The sequence below is a fragment of the Penicillium coprophilum genome (genome assembly GCF_028826855.1).
Source record: "Penicillium coprophilum strain IBT 35676 chromosome Unknown utg000004l_segment0_segment0, whole genome shotgun sequence".
Taxonomy (NCBI): Eukaryota; Fungi; Ascomycota; class Eurotiomycetes; order Eurotiales; family Aspergillaceae; genus Penicillium; species Penicillium coprophilum.
In genome coordinates this window covers 246,571-265,506 of record NW_026622723.1, presented here as the reverse complement: position 1 = coordinate 265,506, position 18,936 = coordinate 246,571, and the positions used below count along the sequence as shown (strand labels likewise).

Below are 18,936 nucleotides of genomic sequence, written 5' to 3'. Positions count from 1 at the left end.
CACTATAACTATTTACCTACCTAGGCATTCCTCTCTACAATCATGGACCCCTCCAAAGTGAAGATCCCCCCGATGAAAGACCAAACCGTCGACAACATTACCGACAATGTAATCACAATCAACAGTCTCTGCGAAGACGAACGCATGAAATACATCCTCGAAAGACTAGTAACCCACCTCCACGACTTCGCCCGCGAAACCCGTCTCAGCAGCGAAGAATGGATGACAGGTCTCCGCTTCCTAACGGAAGTCGGCCAGATCTGCACAGACGTCCGACAGGAATACATCCTACTCTCTGATGTCCTGGGTCTATCTATCCTGGTCGACTCAATCGATCATCCCAAACCAAAGGGATCGACGGAAGGAACGGTGCTGGGTCCCTTTCACACGCATGATGCCGAGGAAATGCCTGCCGGTGATTCCATGTCGCATGATCCCAAGGGTGAGCCATTGCTTGTTGTTTGCACACTACGGGATTTAAAGGGGAATCCGGTGTCGGATGTCAAGATTGATATCTGGGAGACGGATTCAACGGGCCATTATGATGTTCAGTATGCAGGTAGGGAGGGGCCTGATGGGCGGTGCATCATGCGCTCGGATAATGAGGGTGTGTTTTGGTTTAAGGCGATTACGCCTGTGCCCTATCCTATTCCTCATGATGGGCCCGTTGGGAAGTTGTTGAAGAAGTTGCATCGTCATCCGTATCGCCCTTCGCATATGCATTTCATGTTCGAGAAAGAGGGTTATGATCACTTGATTACGTATGTTCCTACTACTGTTTTCGACTTGGCGAATTTATTATGCTAACTTGATCACTAGTGCTCTCTATCTCCGCAATGACCCTTACGAAACTTCCGATGCAGTCTTTGGCGTGAAAGATTCTTTGACTGTGGACATCGGCAAGGCTGACGCTGAGATCGCGAAGAAATATAACGTCCCAGAAGGCCATGCTCTCCTCACGTATGACTTTGTGCTTGTGTCCGACGAAGAAACAAGCCAGCTACGTGCGTACAATTCCAAGGTTGCGCTGGACAAGTTAGGTCGGAAAGTTAAGATTGTTAATGGGCTGCCTGTGCCGGACCTGGATTAATTGCTGAGGAATGTCATTTGAGTATATCCGTGCGTGCTCGGCTATAAATCATCATCATTCATTCCAATATCGCCCGCTCTTTGTTGCATAGCAAGAAAAGAAATAGAATGGCATGTGAATGCAAGATCTCGACGAGGCAGGTTAGCGCCGGACTTGAGACTGCCAATTATAACCCCATGTCTGTATTTGTTTGTCCCGGCCTTGATTAGAATATGTAACATGTTCTCAGTGATGACTGGTGCTTTGATTAACCTAAGTCGTGCTTCTCGAGTCTTTACACAGTACGACGACCGGACCAGCAAGGACTGAACAGTTTCCATCCTGGCTATACGACGTAGTTTGCGTGCTGGTACAACCAGAAATCAAGGCAGTTGAGGGGTATCCAGAGCCCTTTGTATCTTGTCTATATAGACACATCGCCATGGCTTGATCGAGAATCTCTGCATTTGGCTCCGATCTACTCGATATCGGCACTATGCGTTCCACTTACCTTTTCTTATCCGTGGCTGCTCCATTGGTCTTGGCCTTTGTTATCCCCGATGAGAGCATCCTTGAGATAGTCTCTGAGACCCATTCAGCCGGGTGTGAACAGGTGTCTCAGGCAGATGTTGATACGAGCCTGCTGGAAATCTCGCCGGATAAACATAGAAGCCCAGGCGGCGATGGATATTGGCATGATGATGACGAATATTCCAAGCATGGCGATTGGCCTGGACATGGAGGCTGGGGAAGACATGGAGACTGGCCCCATGACGATGAAGCCCCCGAGCACGGCGATTGGCCGGGCTACGACGAAGATCCGCACGGGAGGTGGCCCGGCGACGACGAACGACCTGGGTATGGACGACGACCCGGACACGGAGGATGGCCTGGACACCGCGATGATGGCGAAGGCAGATACCGGCGAATCGACGCCTGCCCGGGCCCGCTCTGCCGCGCAGATAAAACAACGTGGGAGCTGATTAAAGAAAGCGAGCATACATCCCACCTTGCCGAGCTCATCGCTGGAAATAAAGACCTGATCGAGATCCTGAACAGTACGACGGCAAATCATACTTTCTTCGTGTTGACGAATCGTGCCCTGGAGGGACTTCCACGAGGGAAACATAGTCCTAGTTCCAAGCTCATGACTAGCTTGCTGCGGTATCATATCTTGCCTGATCGATTATCCATCCATCATATCGCAGGCCATCAGACGCTACCGACAAAACTGAAAGAACCATCTCTTGAATCAAAGCTGCCACAGAGGATTGTTGTCCGGGAACACCGCGACGGAGTGGTATTGAATGGCAGGAGTAGGGTTGTGGGAGCTGATATGGTAAGTAGAACAATATTCCTCCTGTGGACATATTATCGTATGTGGTATGGTGTGCTAAACTCACAAGAAAACCAAAAACGGCATGATTCATCTAATAACCAGTCCCCTGCACACACCCCCAGAGACACGCACATTGCTTCACCACGCACCAGCTCACTTCGACACCTTCATGAGGGCGTTAGCACGCACGAAACTTGCTAACAGTCTTGACCCGGCTCAACGACAGGGCGGCACCACGTTTGCGCCCACAAACGAAGCCTTTCGACGGCTTGGGGAGCATGTTAATCGATTTCTTTTCTCGGAGAGGGGCGAGGGGTGTCTGCGGGCGCTGATGCAGTACCATATAGTCCCAAATCGAACGCTGTACTCGGATGTGCTGTATAGTCATAACGGGAAGGCTCATGGGTTGTTTTCTGGTCCTGGCAATGCGCATGAGGGGGAGGGTAAGTGTGTGAGTAGTCCAGAGGAAGACTCTGCAAATTTGCGGCTGGTGACTTTGTTGGAGAAGGATTTGGGAGTTGAAGTTAAGAGAGAATTTGGTGAGGTGGATATGCGGGTTAATGGGTTTGGTAGGGTTGAACGATTGGATTTGTTAGCAAGCGATGGGGTGGTGCATGGTTTGGATCGGGTGTTGATTCCGTCGAGGAAGATCCAAGATGAGGTTGTTTTTGAAGAACTGATGATCGAGGAGCTTGTGGAGAGCTTGGATTGTGCTTATGGGGCTCATGAACTATGAGGCTGTTTACATGTTGGAATTGAGACGCTAGTCATATAAGGTGAAGCCCGTGGAGGCTGTGCAATTCAAGTCCAGTGCCTTCAAGCCCTTTTCTCCTTTATGTTATGTTTCGGTATACCCCATGCCATATATGCAATGGGACTTTCCTCTTCAGTCGCTCTAGATGTTGTGCGCTCTACTCCAGTGACAACAAGTCCACTTGAGGTTATTTGTGCCTGGCTAGTTTCTGGTCAAGATGGCCCGGGGACCCGATTCGTGTAGGGTTCCATACAAAGGGATTAGCAATACTGTTACTTCTAACTCCAGGTACTATATCTTGCTTGCAGCCTGTGTGGTTGCACCTTATGGCTTCCCTGACGGGAAGGGATTTGAAACTTGATGTTAGCAAGGTATTATGGCGAGGTTGATAATTCAGGTGAATGGGGTTGATAGAGTTAGACGATTGGTACTTGCGGTGAAATCTACGATCAGGGAAATCAATTTAAAAGGTTGCATTCCTATGTTTGTTCAATCACAGTGGTGAGCGAGATCGGTGCTTGCAAAATAAAAAAAAACCAGATGTAACCCTTGAGTTAAACCCCAATGCCTCTAGTTGGCAGTTTGCCAAAATCCAGAGATAGCATCAAATAGGTGGTCAAAACCAGGAAGCAACAAGCAAGCAGAAACCATAATAAGCACCACATGTAAGATATGTGAAATCTTTCGACTAGTGCATTCGTCTAGCCGGTTTCGACAGAGCCTGGAAGGAAGACTCAAGAGCTTTCTTGACCTCCTTGTAGCTGACAATGAAGCAACTCTGCTCGTCGCGACTGATTAAATGAATCTTTTCTTCACTTCCCGCATCAAGTTTGTTCATGCAGGTGATAATATGCGCAAGGTCAGTCACCGCATCACCTTGGTTATCCACCGAATGAAAGACGTAATCACGGAAAAGCTTTAGGAAGTAGCGTTCTCCACTCTCCGACCAGCGCTGGTCGAGTTCATATTCAGGGCGTTCATTGATGAGCCCGAGTTTGGCAAACAGGCGCACGAGTCGTCCATTTTCCAGCTCGCGAGCGAGATCAGAGGTCAGCTGATCGTCCAGGTGAAGTGCCGAATCAAAGGTCGACATCAGCTGGGATGAAATGCCAGTGATAAAAGTGTCGATGGTTCGCTCTTGGTCTTTCTGTAGTCCATTCAACAGCCAGAAAACAGAGTTTTTCAACTGAGGACTGTAAGCGCGAGTGAAATGCTCCATGGCTTTAGTTGGGTTGTGGACGACGCTGGGCGAGTTGGCCCCAAGGGTGACAATCATTTGGCCAAAGTTGACCAGATCTTGTCGCTGGAGGTCAGCCACAGTGCGCTGGGTATCGAATTGCACCACGTCAAGGATAGCACAGGCGTTGATGCGAATACGGGTCTTAGCGGTGATCAAAACCTTGCTAGGTTCGAGCACTCGGGCGGCAAGACCACTAGCGTGAATCGCTTTGAGTCCATTGGCAATCTGGGTCATATAGCCCCAGAGAATTTGCTCAGGAATATGAGCATTAGGACGGCTTGGGAAGCGCCCATTTGCAGCGCTTAAATGCTGGTCTGCAAGTGTCTTGGATAGTGGGTGATAGTCAGTCACAAAGATCAAAGAGCTGTCTTGGAAGCTGCGGCTGGTGAACGCGTCGTGAATAGTCACCACACTGGCGTTGCAGACGCGCTTCCAGGCTTGTACGGAACGGATAGCTTTTTCATTGGTCAGGCGGAAACCTATGAAGGTTAGTTGGAAGCTATAAACAAAAATGCTGGGAGATTGTCATACCCTCGAGTCTGCGAAGAGCATAAAATGTGCCATCTTTGCTAGACTGGGCCTTGTAGATCCAGCTGGGATAGCCAAAGGTCGCAGCATTCTTCTGATGACTCAGATCCAGAGGGACAAGGGAGTGGAAGTAGTCCACCTGGGCAGGAAGTTGGGTGTCTTGAATTCCGTCAGCCTGAGTACATATTATTTATTGTCTTGTGATCTTGCATACTAGGGAGAGTTTGCAGAGTAGCTGCAGATTTCTTTTGCAGCTCTTCGCGCAGGTCGTTTGGGATAAAAAGGTCATGCACGTTGCGCTGGTATCCCAATGTGTTCTGGCTGTGAGGCCCAATCGGGGCATAGAGATGGTACTGAATCTACTGGACGGTCAGAGCTCATTCAAAGCAACAAAGATGGGGATGGATTGAACATCAACGTACCGGTTGCTGAAATCCAGTTTGGTTTGCAAAATAGGCCCCTCCCATTGCACCAGTGGGGTCGTGGGAATAAGGATTGGCAGAGACGGGGCCAACGGCACCAGGAGTCATGGGAGTCGGGGTGGTCACAAAAGGATCAAAGGCACCTGTGGGGGTGACTCCTCCGTTTCCATTGCCCTGGATCGGTGTCTGAATGACGAAGTTAGCTCCAGGGCTCGGACGCGAGCTGTAGTACTGGGGCTGAGCACGGTCAGGCAGAGGATCGAAGTCCTCTGCCAGGGCAGACAAGTTGCCCGTATGACGCTTATGTCCACCAGGCATCATTATGATGATAGGGATGAGGGTGATAATGATATGAGCGACGCGGGGAGAGTGGGATGTTTCAGAAGACAAGGAGAAGAAGAGGAACGAGAAGAACAAGAAGAAGCATTGAGGGAAGTCGAACGTGAAATCAAAATAGGGCAGGGACGACTGACCACGTGCTCGAAGCCCTGGGGAACAAATTCCTGCACATCGGCTACCGTCCAATCTTGCACCGCTTCTGACCGCGTTGTTGGTGTACTCGTGTTGGAACCTTTTTCATAGGTCAGTGGATACCATTGTAACCTTCTTCCCTCCCTTCACAAAGCACATACGTGATGATGTTGTTCGAGGTTGAAATGGAGCTGCACTGGCAGCTTTAGGAGATATAGCGGTCGACTTTTTCGGTGCTGATACACCGTTCCCAGACAGCAATGATGGGGTAAAACTAGGTGAGTCGACATTGAACCGTTTCTTGCTATCACACGAGACAGTCCTTGTCAGCTCGTTCAATTTTTCGTCTAAAGACCAAGTTTGCATCGCACCTGTCCGACTGATTTGCATTGAGCTTCGACGGGTCATGATTAAAAGCACAACCTGGATACAAATGAGTTTCAAATCAGCTTCATCACTCACACTGGCTATGATCAAGGTTTGCTAATACCTTTGTCTTCATAGCGGCATCGCCCATAGATGGTCACGTTGCGGCACAATGTGTCTTTCGCGTTCTCTATCAAGCAAAATCATTGTTATTAGCAACTCTGTCCGTCTCAGGTTCGACATTGATCTCCCGCTTGCCCATCGCATGACTGAAATGAATGTGATGCCATTCGAATTATACTCACCACGACTCTTCATTTTCGGCGATCCTGTCGTCCGACGAGCATCCTCCAATGGAGGCTTTCCGGCAGATGCCATGATATCTGGCTGATACCCACTTGATGGTGCGGATCAGCGCAAAAAGATCCCCATTGAAACTGGACTCGGTAGAGGACAAAGAATGCTATTGAATGATAACTGCATTCCCTTGCTTTGATCTTATATAAATTCAAGTCACCGTGATCCACGCGTTTGGCGATTGGCGGATCAATTCCGGGAGAGCCCACGGACGTCGGGCGGTACCTCAGCCGATAAGAATAGGCATTAATGGTATGTAAAGATAAAGCCAAAGCCCTCTCTCACCCGAAGGAATGGCTGAGAGCGACAGAACTGATGGAATTGCAAGACGCGGGGCGAGAAACGAACTCGAGTGAAGGGGGATATGCGCACGGACCAGGCGGTCAGAGCATCATTGAGCTTCGCCTTTGAGGCCACTTGAGCTTCGACATCGTTCTTACTATTCTACGCGGATTTTGTGCATGTGCTTAATGAACACTCTTATATGATCTTTCAATTCATGGCCGTTTACTCTTATCTCTTTTGATATCACCCTCCATCACTGAGGTCTATGGCCTACGGCCCTTCACCAGCAAGATGTCACAATCGGAGGTTGATCTGGACCAGCTTTCCGATAGCGAGAAGTCTGCGCTAGAAATGTACATGGCTGTTACTAGTCAGGAACCTTCTGAGGCAATTCCCCTGCTACGCCGGTCACAATGGAATGTGCAGGTTGGTTTACCTTTCCCATCTTCCGGCCACGCGTACGGGTGTTCAACTAATCCCCGCATGATAGATTGCCATATCCAAGTTCTTCGATGGCGAAGGCCCGGATCCCCTCGAAGAAGCTCGCGCTGCCATGGACCGCCCGCCGCCACCTCAACCCAACCGCCGAACCCAAAATTTAATGACCGACGACTTGAACGAACACTTGTCGCAAGTTATTCGTGCCACAGCTACAGATCTGGCTCCGCGAGTTGACACACAAGCAGGAGACCAACATACCTACCGGCCTCCCTTCATTCTTAGTCTACTCCTCAGTCCATTCAATTTGGTCTATCGACTCCTCTGCAGCTCATTCCGCCTCTTTGGTGTCCTCTTCCCTTTTCTGCCACGCTTGTTCAACAGGACGACGAACCCTGCGCTACAAGGCGCTCGCCGGAATACTACTGGCCGTCGATCTCTCGGTCCCAAGGACACTGCCGCTCGCTTTATCCGCGAGTTCGAGGAAGAGTATGGATCTCACCCGATTCCATTCCTGGAGAATGGATACAATATGGCGCTAGAGAAAGCTCATCGCGATTTGAAATACCTGCTGGTCATCCTCTTATCCCCAGAGCACGACGATACGAACAGCTGGGTCCGTGATACCCTGCTGGCACCTGAGGTCGTGGAATTCATCAACGATCCCCAGAACAACCTCCTGGTGTGGGGCGGCAACGTGCGAGACTCCGAAGCATACCAAGTTGCCAACTCATTGAAATGCACCAAATTCCCCTTCGCTGCGATCGTCGTTCATACCCCGAATGTTTCATCAACCGCCATGTCTGTCGTCGGACGGATTGCAGGCCTCACTACGCCATCTGAGGTGGTGACCAAGCTCCGGGCAGTCGTGACAGCTAATAGCGAGCCCCTGGAGCGACTTCGCTCTTCACGTGCGGAGCAACAAGCCTCGCGCAGCCTTCGCGAAGAGCAAGACTCAGCCTACGAGCGGTCGCTGGCGATCGACCGTGAACGGGCGCGCCAGCGCCGGGAAGCGGAAGTGGAACGCCAACGCGAAGAACAGGAAGCCGCTGGCCGACAGGCGGCAGAGGAGCAGCGGCGCCGTAATCTTGCCCAATGGAAGCTTTGGCGCTCCCAATCGCTTAGCGCGGAGCCCGGACCAGATGTTAAAGATGCGGTCCGTATTAGCGTGCGGCTCCCATCCGGCGATCGTATCATGCGCAATTTCGCGCCCGATGCGGACATTGAAGAGATCTACGCGGTGGTCGAGTGCCACGAGGTTTTACAGGAGCAGGATACAGAGTGTTCCGTGACGAGTGCACCAGAGGGATTTATTCACCAATACGGATTTCACCTCGTCTCACCCATGCCTCGGATGGTGTATCCCGTTGACGAGGGTGGGTCGATCAGAGAGAAGATTGGCCGTGGTGGCAATCTCTTGGTGGAACTGATCGACGAAGATGAAGACGACGACAACGAAGCTGTAACCGATATGTCTTGAATATGACTGATCTCCATTCAATTGTTGCTTTTGTGGGTTTTAGGGACACACCGCTCTATATTTTTTTTTCAACAATATCCAATGTACAATGTAGATGATTATGATTCGATCTCTCACTTTCTCGCTTATTCACCTCCATAGTTGTACATTCTAGGCGGTCAGATTCTGAATCGACTTAGCCGAACAAGCATATTCCATATTGGGCATGGTGTGCGAATCGTCATTCCTGGTTAGGCTCCGAACCACACAGCATCAGCCCCACGTAGTTGTACGGATACGGAGTAAGGGACTGGAGGCCTGATGGGCACCTAATAATAATCCGTGAGATTTCCAAGTAATTTCGATATTGGCTACGAATGTAATTGGACATTCGGACCAAATGTGTATTTGGTCCGTTCATAGGGTACGGAATCGATACACCTTTCGTCCGTTTTTACAACATCAGATCTAGATATCAGGGGTAAAGGGGTCTATAGATTGGGAAGTCCACTGCTTACCCACTCTCCAGAGGGGCTGAGATGAGTCAGCTCGGATAGACCGTACCCGGACATCCGAGGGGTCCAAGTGGACGGATCGTGAGAGTCCCGGACCCTTCTGGAACCTTTTTTTATTTTTGATATGTATGTATCGTGTACACGTGGGGAAGAAGGGCATGGCACATATTTACTTGCATTTTCTTTTCTTTTTTGTGTTGCGGTAATGTCTCGAGTACATGGAGTGTACTCCTTCCACAGATAGTCACCATGGAGTCATCGTATTCGTCTTCGTTACCGTACACACCCGTGGACCATCCAAGGCCATTATTACCCAAATCTAGAGATATAGCCGTGCTGATGTTTCTTGGCAAGCCACTCTAAGGGCTAGAGGCATGAAAAATCTTAAAACATCGAAATTTCCATCGGAAACTCACAGCTCCGCCCCGTGTTTGTTTCAACGGGTGTCCCCGGTTTTTATTTTTCTCGGCCAAAGGATAGACTCTGTTTCCGAGTCGGGATGGTTTAGATCCTGACCCTTTTTCTTTTCCTCTTGTATACTTAGTCCAAACTTCCATTCCTTCTAATTTCTAATATCTTTACATTTACATCTTATATGGTGATCATCGCTGCGATTCATCTTTTCGAGGGATATCACCCCCACTTAATCCGCATCCCCCTATCAATCAGATAGTGACCGTGTTGGAAGGTCATCATGTCGCTCCTAGGGACAATAAACTCCAACGTCACCGGCACACAAGACGTGCAGGAATCACATGTCGCCCACATGGAGGCTCGCCGCCATGATCCCACGGACAGCGTGAGCACTGATGACACTGCTAATGAGAAGGGCGAGATTGGCAGCGAGGAATACGGCGAGGTTGAGGTCACCCGTCTGGCCCGGCAACTCACCCGTCAATCAACACGTTTCTCCATCTCAACCCACAATGCAGAGAATCCCTTCATTGAAGTTCACGAGGACTCAACTCTCAACCCCAGCAGTGAGAACTTCAAGGCCAGAGATTGGATGAAGAACCTACTTGCCATCCAATCCCGCGACCCAGAACGATACCCGAAGCGTCAGGCTGGACTAGCATTCAGAAACCTCAGTGTGCACGGATTTGGCAGTCCTACGGATTATCAAAAGGATGTGGCCAACTCCGTTCTGGAAATTGGGGCCTTGTTCCGCAAGATCGCCGGCACTGGCAAGCAGAAGATTCAGATCCTCGACAATTTCGATGGTCTCATTAAAAGCGGCGAGATGCTGGTCGTTCTCGGCCGTCCTGGATCTGGCTGTTCGACTTTCTTGAAGACCATTGCAGGAGAGATGAACGGTATCTTCAAGGATGCCAACTCTCACATGAACTACCAAGGAATATCCGATAAGCAGATGCGCAACCAGTTCCGTGGTGAGGCCATCTACACTGCCGAAACCGACGTGCATTTCCCTCAGCTTTCTGTCGGAGATACCTTGAAGTTTGCTGCTATGGCTCGTGCCCCACGCAACCGCTTGCCGGGCGTCACTCGCGATCAATACGCAGAGCACATGCGTGACGTCGTCATGGCCATGCTTGGTCTGTCGCACACTATCAATACTCAGGTCGGTAACGATTTCATCCGTGGTGTTTCTGGTGGTGAGCGGAAGCGTGTTAGTATCGCCGAGGCCACCCTCTGCGGCAGCCCTCTCCAATGTTGGGATAACAGTACCCGTGGTTTGGACAGTGCCAATGCCCTGGAGTTCTGTAAGACATTGGGCTTGATGTCTAAGTACTCGGGTACCACCTGTGCGGTTGCTATCTATCAGGCGTCCCAAAGTGCCTACGATGTCTTCGACAAAGTGACTGTGCTATACGAGGGCAGACAGATCTACTTTGGCCGCACCACTGAGGCTAAGGAATTCTTCACCACCATGGGCTTTGAGTGTCCCGAACGCCAGACGACCGCCGATTTCTTGACCTCTCTTACGAGCCCCGCTGAGCGAATCGTCAAGCCTGGCTTTGAGAGCAGGGTTCCCCGTACCCCCGATGAGTTCGCCACTGCTTGGAAAAACAGTGCCGCGTACAAGACGCTTCAAAAGGAGATCGCCGAGTATGATCAGCAGTACCCTCTTGGTGGCGAGTCCCTCGACAAGTTTATTGAGTCTCGCAAGGCAATGCAGTCTAAGGGTCAGCGTGTCAAGTCTCCATACACCCTATCTGTTACCGAGCAGGTCCAACTCTGTGTCACACGTGGTTTCCAGCGTCTAAAGGGTGACTCCAGTTTGAGTGTGTCCGCCTTGATTGGAAACACGATTATGGCATTGATCATCGGTTCGGTTTTCTTCCAGTTGGATGACGACGTGACCAGTTTCTACTCTCGTGGTGCCCTTCTCTTCTTCTCTGTTCTGCTCAACGCCTTCTCCAGTGCCCTGGAGATCCTAACTCTTTACGCGCAACGCCCTATTGTCGAAAAGCAAGCTCGCTACGCCATGTATCATCCGTTCGCCGAAGCGATCTCGTCAATGCTCTGCGACATGCCGTATAAGATCACCAACGCCATCACTTTCAACATCACACTCTATTTCATGACTGGTCTTCGCCAAACCCCCGGCGCCTTCTTCACTTTCATTCTCTTCTCTTTCATGACTACCCTGACCATGTCTATGGTTTTCCGTACCATCGCTTCTTACTCCCGTACCCTGTCTCAGGCTCTGGTCCCTGCCGCTATCCTTATCCTTGGTCTGGTCATCTACACTGGTTTCACTATTCCAACCCGCAATATGCTTGGTTGGTCTCGCTGGATGAACTACATTGACCCAATTGCTTATGGCTTCGAGAGCTTGATCGTCAATGAGTTCCACGGTCGCAATTTCCCCTGTCTGCCTAAATCTTTCATCCCGGTGGGACCCTCATACATGGATGTCGACCCACTTAGCAAGATCTGCTCGGCAAAAGGAGCCGTCGCTGGCCAGAACTTCATTTCCGGCGAGGACTACTACACTGCAAGCTTTGAGTACTCCAACAGCCATAAGTGGAGGAACCTGGGAATTATGTTTGCGTTCATGATCTTCTTCATGGCTACCTATCTCATCGGCACTGAGTACATCTCCGAGTCAAAGTCCAAGGGTGAGGTTCTGCTTTTTCGTCGCGGTCACGCCCCCAAGCACTCTAGCAACTCCGAGGATGACGTCGAGCAGACTCAGTCCGTGTCCGCTGCCGAAAAGAAGGATGGCGCTAGCTCCAATGGCGAAGAAACGACTGCCGCTATCCAGAGACAAACTGCTATCTTCCAATGGCAAGACGTCTGTTACGATATCCACATCAAGAAAGAGGAACGCCGCATTCTCGACCACGTTGATGGCTGGGTTAAGCCTGGTACCTGCACTGCTCTCATGGGGGTTTCTGGAGCCGGTAAAACCACTCTTTTGGATGTGCTTGCCACGCGTGTGACAATGGGTGTTGTTTCTGGTGAAATGTTGGTTGATGGTCGTCCTCGCGACCAATCTTTCCAGCGAAAGACTGGCTACGTCCAACAACAGGATCTGCATCTCCATACTACCACCGTCCGCGAGGCACTCCGATTCAGTGCTGTTCTCCGTCAACCGCGTCACGTTCCACACCAGGAGAAACTCGACTACGTTGAGGAAGTGATCAAACTGCTTGGAATGGAACACTATGCGGATGCCATTGTCGGTGTTCCTGGTGAAGGTCTCAACGTCGAACAGCGTAAGCGACTCACTATCGGTGTCGAGCTAGCTGCCAAGCCGCAGCTGCTTCTCTTCCTAGACGAGCCCACTTCCGGTCTTGATAGTCAGACGTCTTGGTCTATCTTAGATCTTATTGACACCTTGACCAAGCACGGTCAGGCTATTCTCTGCACTATTCACCAGCCCTCTGCCATGCTCTTCCAGCGGTTTGATCGTCTCTTGTTCCTCGCTAAGGGTGGTAGAACCGTCTATTTCGGAGAAATCGGCGAAAAGTCCTCGACGCTTTCTAGCTACTTCGAACGAAACGGTGCACCTAAGCTTTCTTCCGACGCCAACCCTGCCGAGTGGATGCTTGAGGTAATTGGAGCTGCCCCAGGAACCCACAGCGAGATTGACTGGCCTGCTGTGTGGCGCGATAGCCCTGAGCGCCAGGAGGTCCACAATCACCTTGCTGAGCTCAAGTCCAACCTTTCTCTGAAGCCCGTTGCCACAAACGATAACGACCCAACCGGATTTAACGAATTTGCCGCACCTTTCACTGTCCAACTCTGGGAATGTCTTGTCCGTGTGTTCAGTCAGTACTGGCGAACTCCAGTCTATATCTACTCTAAGATGGCGCTCTGCACCCTCACAGCGCTTTACGTTGGCTTCTCTTTCTTCCACGCCCAGAACAGTATACAAGGACTCCAGAACCAGATGTTCAGTGTCTTCATGTTGATGACAGTCTTTGGTAACTTGGTACAACAAATCATGCCGCACTTCGTCACCCAGCGCTCCCTTTACGAAGTCCGCGAACGCCCCTCGAAATCATACTCTTGGCAAGCCTTTATGGCGGCAAACATCATCGTCGAACTCCCCTGGAACGCCCTCATGTCCGTCCTCATCTTCGTCTGCTGGTACTACCCCATCGGACTTCAACGCAACACCAGTCCCGATGACCTCCACGAGCGTGGCGCTCTGATGTGGCTCCTCGTCTTGACCTTCATGCTCTTCACTTCCACCTTCGCCCACATGATGATTGCCGGCATCGAGCTCGCAGAAACAGGAGGCAACATCGCCAACCTGCTCTTCTCCCTTTGTCTGATCTTCTGTGGTGTCCTCGCCACCCCCGGCACAATGCCCCGCTTCTGGATCTTCATGTATCGTGTCTCGCCATTCACCTACCTAGTCTCTGCAATGCTGTCAACTGGCACATCCGGCGCCGACGTCACCTGCGAGGCTGTCGAGATGCTCCACTTTGAGCCCCCTAAGGGCAAGACCTGTGGCGCATATATGCAGGATTTCATCGGAACACCCACCCAGCCCGGAAGTGGCGGTTATCTCCAGGACTACAACGCCACGAGCGACTGCGCTTTCTGCAGTGTCGATAAAACCGATACTTTCCTCCTGGGCGTGAGCAGTTCTTACAGCGATGCGTGGCGCAACTTCGGCCTCATGTGGGTGTTTATCATGTTCAACATTTGTGCTGCTGTCGGTATCTACTGGCTTGCTCGTGTGCCCAAGGCACCGCGCAGCAAGAAGACCAAGACTGCTTGATTGATATATACCCTCTCTTGTTCATTTTTTATTTTTCCTTTCCATTTCTTCTCTTTTACCCTCTGCTCAACTGAACAGGCTTTTGAGCGCTACTGCCAAAACACTGCATTAGACCGCCATCTCTAATCGATCCACTCTTCTTGTTGCACATTTTTTTGGTTTACATATTACGCCTGGTCTTGCAGATGGGGTTGTCCTAGATAATATATACATTAGCATAGAGCCTCTTGTTCAATTACATCTTGGTTGCTTCTAATTCAAGTATCTCGCGGACATCTAAATAGACAAACACAATAAATCGCCTTACAAGGTCCTCGATGAAAGATCACCATTTATGTAGGGAAAGTATGATTTAAGTGGTGATAATGATATGTATACAGTTCAACATTGTTAACCAACATGATATGCGCCCGCTAACCGCAAAGCAGAGAAGCAAAAAGCACAGGGGAAAAAAAGATTACATTGAACGAAAAAAGAAAAACCCCTTAGGGAGTAAAAAGCAAAAAAAAAAAAAAAAATCACCAGGTAAAAGCCTCCTCAACAAAATCAATAACAGCCCCCTTCCCAATCCTCTCTCTAGCCGCAGACCTAACCTCATCCGCAAAAGCCCCAGGTCCACAAACACTAACAAGCGTCGCCCCGGTTCTCCCGGGTAAAATCTCATCAAGAACGACATCAGGTCTGCACCGACCGGAATGCATAAGCACCGTCGCAGAAGGACTAACGATGTCCGCCGCGCGACGCGGCTTCGACACGAAAAGCTTCACAACGAGGATATCCCGTCGGCTGGGTAATCGCAGGATCTGGTCCATGTAGCTACTTACCCAGGCGAGGTGATCTGTCGAGCGGACAGACCAGATCAGATAGACTTTCCGAGTTGCGGCGGTGTTCTGGGCGGCTTGGGTGACGAGGGCGTGGGTGTGGAGGAGGTGGTGGGTTATTCCTGCGCCGGCGCTGAAGAGGATTGTTGTGCCGTAGCTGGAAGGGTTTGTTGGGTCTGAGCCGTAGGGACCTTCGATGAAGCCTGATAGAGTGAGGGATTTGGAAGGGGATGCGTTGGCGAGGTTGTAGAGGCGACGGGTCATTCCCTTTTGGGCGCCGATTATGAGGGAGACTTGGGTTGTTGGTTTGGTGGGTTTAGTGGGGAGGTTAGATTGTTTTTCTAGGTCTGTGTATTGGCCCTTTGTGGGGGTTGGGATTTGGGAGGGAATGGGTGGTGCTGTGGTGTTTGTGCTGGGCTCTGCCCAGGCTATTGAGAATGGGTGAGACATCCACCATGAGATGCTGGGGATGTAGGCGAAGACATGGCAGCCTGGTTCGATTTGAACGAGTTTTGGGAGGTGGAAGGTTACGCGGCAGGCTTCGCCTGGGAGGGCTTGGACGACCATTTTTGTAGTGCCGGAGGTTGAGATGTTGAGGTGGACGAGGCGGAAGAGGCGTGCGAGTCGGTCGCCTAGCCAGATTGCGGCGATTGCCTTCGCCCAGCTTTGCTGTGGGAGACTGTCTATCCGTAGGTGCATGTATACGCCGAGGAAGGCGAGTACGGCGGCGAGCTGGTGCAGGTGTAGGAAGGTCTCGTAGAAGGCGTGGCGGATGGGCGAGGGGGAGTGTAGGCATAGGAACATCATTGCGACTGTGCCTACTAGACCCCAGGTGAAGAAGGGCGTGTCACGTAGACGGGCGAGCATGCGGGTGAAGTCTTCCTCGTCGACAGCGTTGACGGCCCATGCGATAGTATGTACGACTGACTCGAGGACGACGATGCGGCCCAGCCAGCGGTGGAGGAGGTTGTATGTGTCGAAGCTGATATGGAGGAGAGGGATCAATGGGTTGTTTCGGCCAGCGAGGAGGAAGAGCGGGATCATGTTGAGGACGGCCAGCGTCCCGGATCGGCCGCGCAGCTCGGCTACCAAGGCTGCCTTGTGGTTGGCACTATAGTCCAGGAAGACGCAGTATGTGACTTGGCTGGCGAAGTATAGTGTGACCAGGATGGTCTGCAGCCGGGAGGGTAAAGTGCCGACATTGACAGCGGAAGAGAGTTGTAATTCTCGGTCGTGTCTCTTTCTTCCTAATGGAGCGTATAGGATGTGTTTCTTGAGTTTGGGCCACCATGATGATTGTTCCTGGGCCCAGAAGGTCTGCTGGCGCTGGTTTGCACCAGATGCGGTGATTCGGCGTAGATAGGCATGGCTGATCTGGGCGACCCGGCCACAGAACAATGCGAATGCTACGGCGGCCAGAGAAATGTAGATAATTCGAGTAATGATCACATCGCGGGGGACGTCCACACCACCCAACCCTCTTGAGTACTCATATATGTATGTGGCGTTCGACCCGTACCCTCGTGCCGCGATATGCGGATGGGTTGTTGCCATTGAACGGGCGTAGATGTCGAAGATAGAAATGAAGGTGTTGCTGTCTAGACAGACGACATGCAAGGCTGTGCTTTCGACGTTGCACAGCCCCTTGGTCGAAATGTCAATCTGGAATCCGTTTCAAGGAGCCGCTTCAACAGCTGGGATCAAAATCTGAAGGTTTAGATATCGACTGGATGTGGGCGTTTGCGCAAACGGAATCGACGACGGTAGATCAGATGAGATAGATTATAGACAGGGTTGGCGGAAGTGAGTCGATATAGATAGAGATCTCTTTGATTGTATCAGACAAAGACAATGTGTAATAATAGGACCATTGTGGCAGATTCGTTTGGAAGTTGACAATGAACAATGTGTATGTCTAGGTTGAAGTCAACAAAGCAACCTAAAATAACCCTCTGATCTTTGGAATTTGAGCGAAATTAGCACGTCACCAAGAATCGAAGGTTGGCAGAGGACTCACTCTCAAAAGGTATCCTGGAATGCAAGGGATGGGCACGTTTTTCTGTCAGGAATGAAATCGGACAATGTCAAGGCAGTCCAGACCAGAACAAATGCCAAGCAAATAGTAAAGAGAATGTATTCAATCGAGACCAGCCGACTATAAAAAGCTAAGAGAATGGAAGACAAGAACGAAAGCTCGGGCTGAAGACGGAGTTTTGAAGGGAAAAAAGGGTAAGATGGACATATCTTTCTGCATAACCCCTGTCGATGGCCTGATTAGCGTGTTCAAGGCGTTTAAATGGCCGAGAGCCTATCAGCATGACATTTGAGTGACACTAACGGACGCCGGCGTTTCCAAGAAGCCTAGTGGCCCCTTAATACAGGCGTGGTGATTTGCTGATGATCCTTGCAGATCCAAGTTCGATGCTCGGCGTGACGCCTCTGGATGCGAGAGCCTGACTCTGAAACATGATGAATTGTAGACTTGGGATTTTCCCGGTGGATATCCGGTCAACACCCGTCTTGTCTCATCGTCAGACATTGGCTTTGTGGGAGTTTCAGGGAAATGCGCACTGACCGCTTTACTATACATCTGCTTTTGACCCTTCTCAGTACGTAGTTAATATGTACAATCTCTATTCAAGGTATATATATTCTTCAGTTACCGTCCCATCCATCCGCCATCAACGGTGAGAACCTCGCCAGACACATAGCTACTAGCCCGACTAGCCAGATACACCACGGCGCCCTTGAAATCCTCGGGGTTTCCCCATCGACCAGCAGGGATACGTGCCATGATACCAGCATTGCGAGATGCATCATTAATCAGGGCGGTGTTCATATCAGTGGCAATATAACCGGGCGCGATCGCGTTGACATTGATTCCCTTGGCGACCCAGTCATTTGAGAGGGCCTTGGTCAACTGCCCAATACCACCCTTAGATGCCGCGTAGGCGGGAACTGTAATTCCACCCTGGAAGGTGAGCAAAGAGGCGACATTAATGATCGAACCCCGACGACCCTGGGGGAATTCAGAAGCGTCACGGGCCAGTAAGTATGCGGCGAATTCTCGGCACATGATGAACACGGAGGACAAGTTGATTTCCAGGACCTATACATCATTTCCACCAGTGAGCTTTAGTGTTTCAAGGGGAAATCTCATGAGGGGGTGTATGGAGCTTTTTGACTCACCTCGTCCCAGTCCTCATCTGGGAACTGTTCGGCGGGGTGTCGCCGTTGGATCCCTGCACAGTTCACCAGGATTTCGGGCTTCAGTCCTTCGCCGACCAATGCGGGGATGATGCCTTTGACGGCTTGCCGATCTCCCAGCTCAGCGACATGGATCCAAGCCTTACGTCCAAGACGGTTGATGATCTCGTCCTTGGTTGATGTGTTGGTGTTGTCTCTCTATTAAGATGTAAGCACGTGCCTTCTTCACTCGTTTCGGGTAACTCACCTGAATCAAGATAATATCGGCGCCGGCTTCAGCCAAAGCAAAGGCCATGGCTTGGCCAATGCCTCGTGTTCCACCAGTGACGATGGCGGTTTTCCCACTTAGGGAGAAGAGGGACATTACGTCTGCCATTGCGATATGAAGCAAAGATGTTTAGAACTCAGAATAGGAAGAACAGAACGAAGAGTGCTCAACGGGAGGAGCTCCAAATAAACCAAAAC

The 18,936-nt window shown here is 50.7% G+C and overlaps 7 protein-coding genes across 7 annotated transcripts; 4 read left to right on the top strand and 3 right to left on the bottom strand.

Moving 5' to 3' along the window:
* Positions 1 to 42: 42 nt before the first annotated feature.
* On the top strand, positions 43 to 1,090 carry N7500_004496 (intradiol ring-cleavage dioxygenase; the record flags this gene model as incomplete). Its single annotated transcript, XM_056675642.1, has 2 exons — positions 43 to 761; positions 820 to 1,090. The coding sequence occupies 2 exons, from the start codon at positions 43 to 45 to the stop codon at positions 1,088 to 1,090; spliced, it is 990 nt and encodes a 329-aa protein (XP_056530642.1).
* Positions 1,091 to 1,565: 475 nt separating this feature from the next.
* Positions 1,566 to 3,144, top strand: N7500_004495 (fasciclin domain-containing protein; the record flags this gene model as incomplete). The annotated part of the gene is made up of 2 exons (XM_056675641.1): positions 1,566 to 2,408; positions 2,476 to 3,144. The coding sequence occupies 2 exons, from the start codon at positions 1,566 to 1,568 to the stop codon at positions 3,142 to 3,144; spliced, it is 1,512 nt and encodes a 503-aa protein (XP_056530641.1).
* A 706-nt stretch (positions 3,145 to 3,850) lies between these two features.
* On the bottom strand, positions 3,851 to 6,567 carry N7500_004494 (PAN-complex poly(A)-binding subunit PAN3; the record flags this gene model as incomplete). The annotated part of the gene is made up of 9 exons (XM_056675640.1): positions 3,851 to 4,881; positions 4,934 to 5,089; positions 5,145 to 5,289; positions 5,353 to 5,652; positions 5,826 to 5,923; positions 5,985 to 6,127; positions 6,195 to 6,246; positions 6,314 to 6,379; positions 6,495 to 6,567. 9 exons carry the CDS (start codon positions 6,565 to 6,567, stop codon positions 3,851 to 3,853), a joined length of 2,064 nt encoding a protein of 687 aa, XP_056530640.1.
* A 555-nt stretch (positions 6,568 to 7,122) lies between these two features.
* On the top strand, positions 7,123 to 8,749 carry N7500_004493 (clathrin-mediated endocytosis regulator UBX3; the record flags this gene model as incomplete). Its single annotated transcript, XM_056675639.1, has 2 exons — positions 7,123 to 7,257; positions 7,322 to 8,749. 2 exons carry the CDS (start codon positions 7,123 to 7,125, stop codon positions 8,747 to 8,749), a joined length of 1,563 nt encoding a protein of 520 aa, XP_056530639.1.
* Positions 8,750 to 9,937: 1,188 nt separating this feature from the next.
* Positions 9,938 to 14,443, top strand: N7500_004492 (pleiotropic drug resistance family ABC transporter; the record flags this gene model as incomplete). Its single annotated transcript, XM_056675638.1, has 1 exon — positions 9,938 to 14,443. One exon carries the CDS (start codon positions 9,938 to 9,940, stop codon positions 14,441 to 14,443), a length of 4,506 nt encoding a protein of 1,501 aa, XP_056530638.1.
* A 518-nt stretch (positions 14,444 to 14,961) lies between these two features.
* On the bottom strand, positions 14,962 to 16,818 carry N7500_004491 (ferric reductase family protein; the record flags this gene model as incomplete). The annotated part of the gene is made up of 1 exon (XM_056675637.1): positions 14,962 to 16,818. One exon carries the CDS (start codon positions 16,816 to 16,818, stop codon positions 14,962 to 14,964), a length of 1,857 nt encoding a protein of 618 aa, XP_056530637.1.
* A 1,105-nt stretch (positions 16,819 to 17,923) lies between these two features.
* On the bottom strand, positions 17,924 to 18,847 carry N7500_004490 (putative 2-deoxy-D-gluconate 3-dehydrogenase; the record flags this gene model as incomplete). The annotated part of the gene is made up of 3 exons (XM_056675636.1): positions 17,924 to 18,373; positions 18,454 to 18,669; positions 18,719 to 18,847. The coding sequence occupies 3 exons, from the start codon at positions 18,845 to 18,847 to the stop codon at positions 17,924 to 17,926; spliced, it is 795 nt and encodes a 264-aa protein (XP_056530636.1).
* Positions 18,848 to 18,936: the final 89 nt, after the last annotated feature.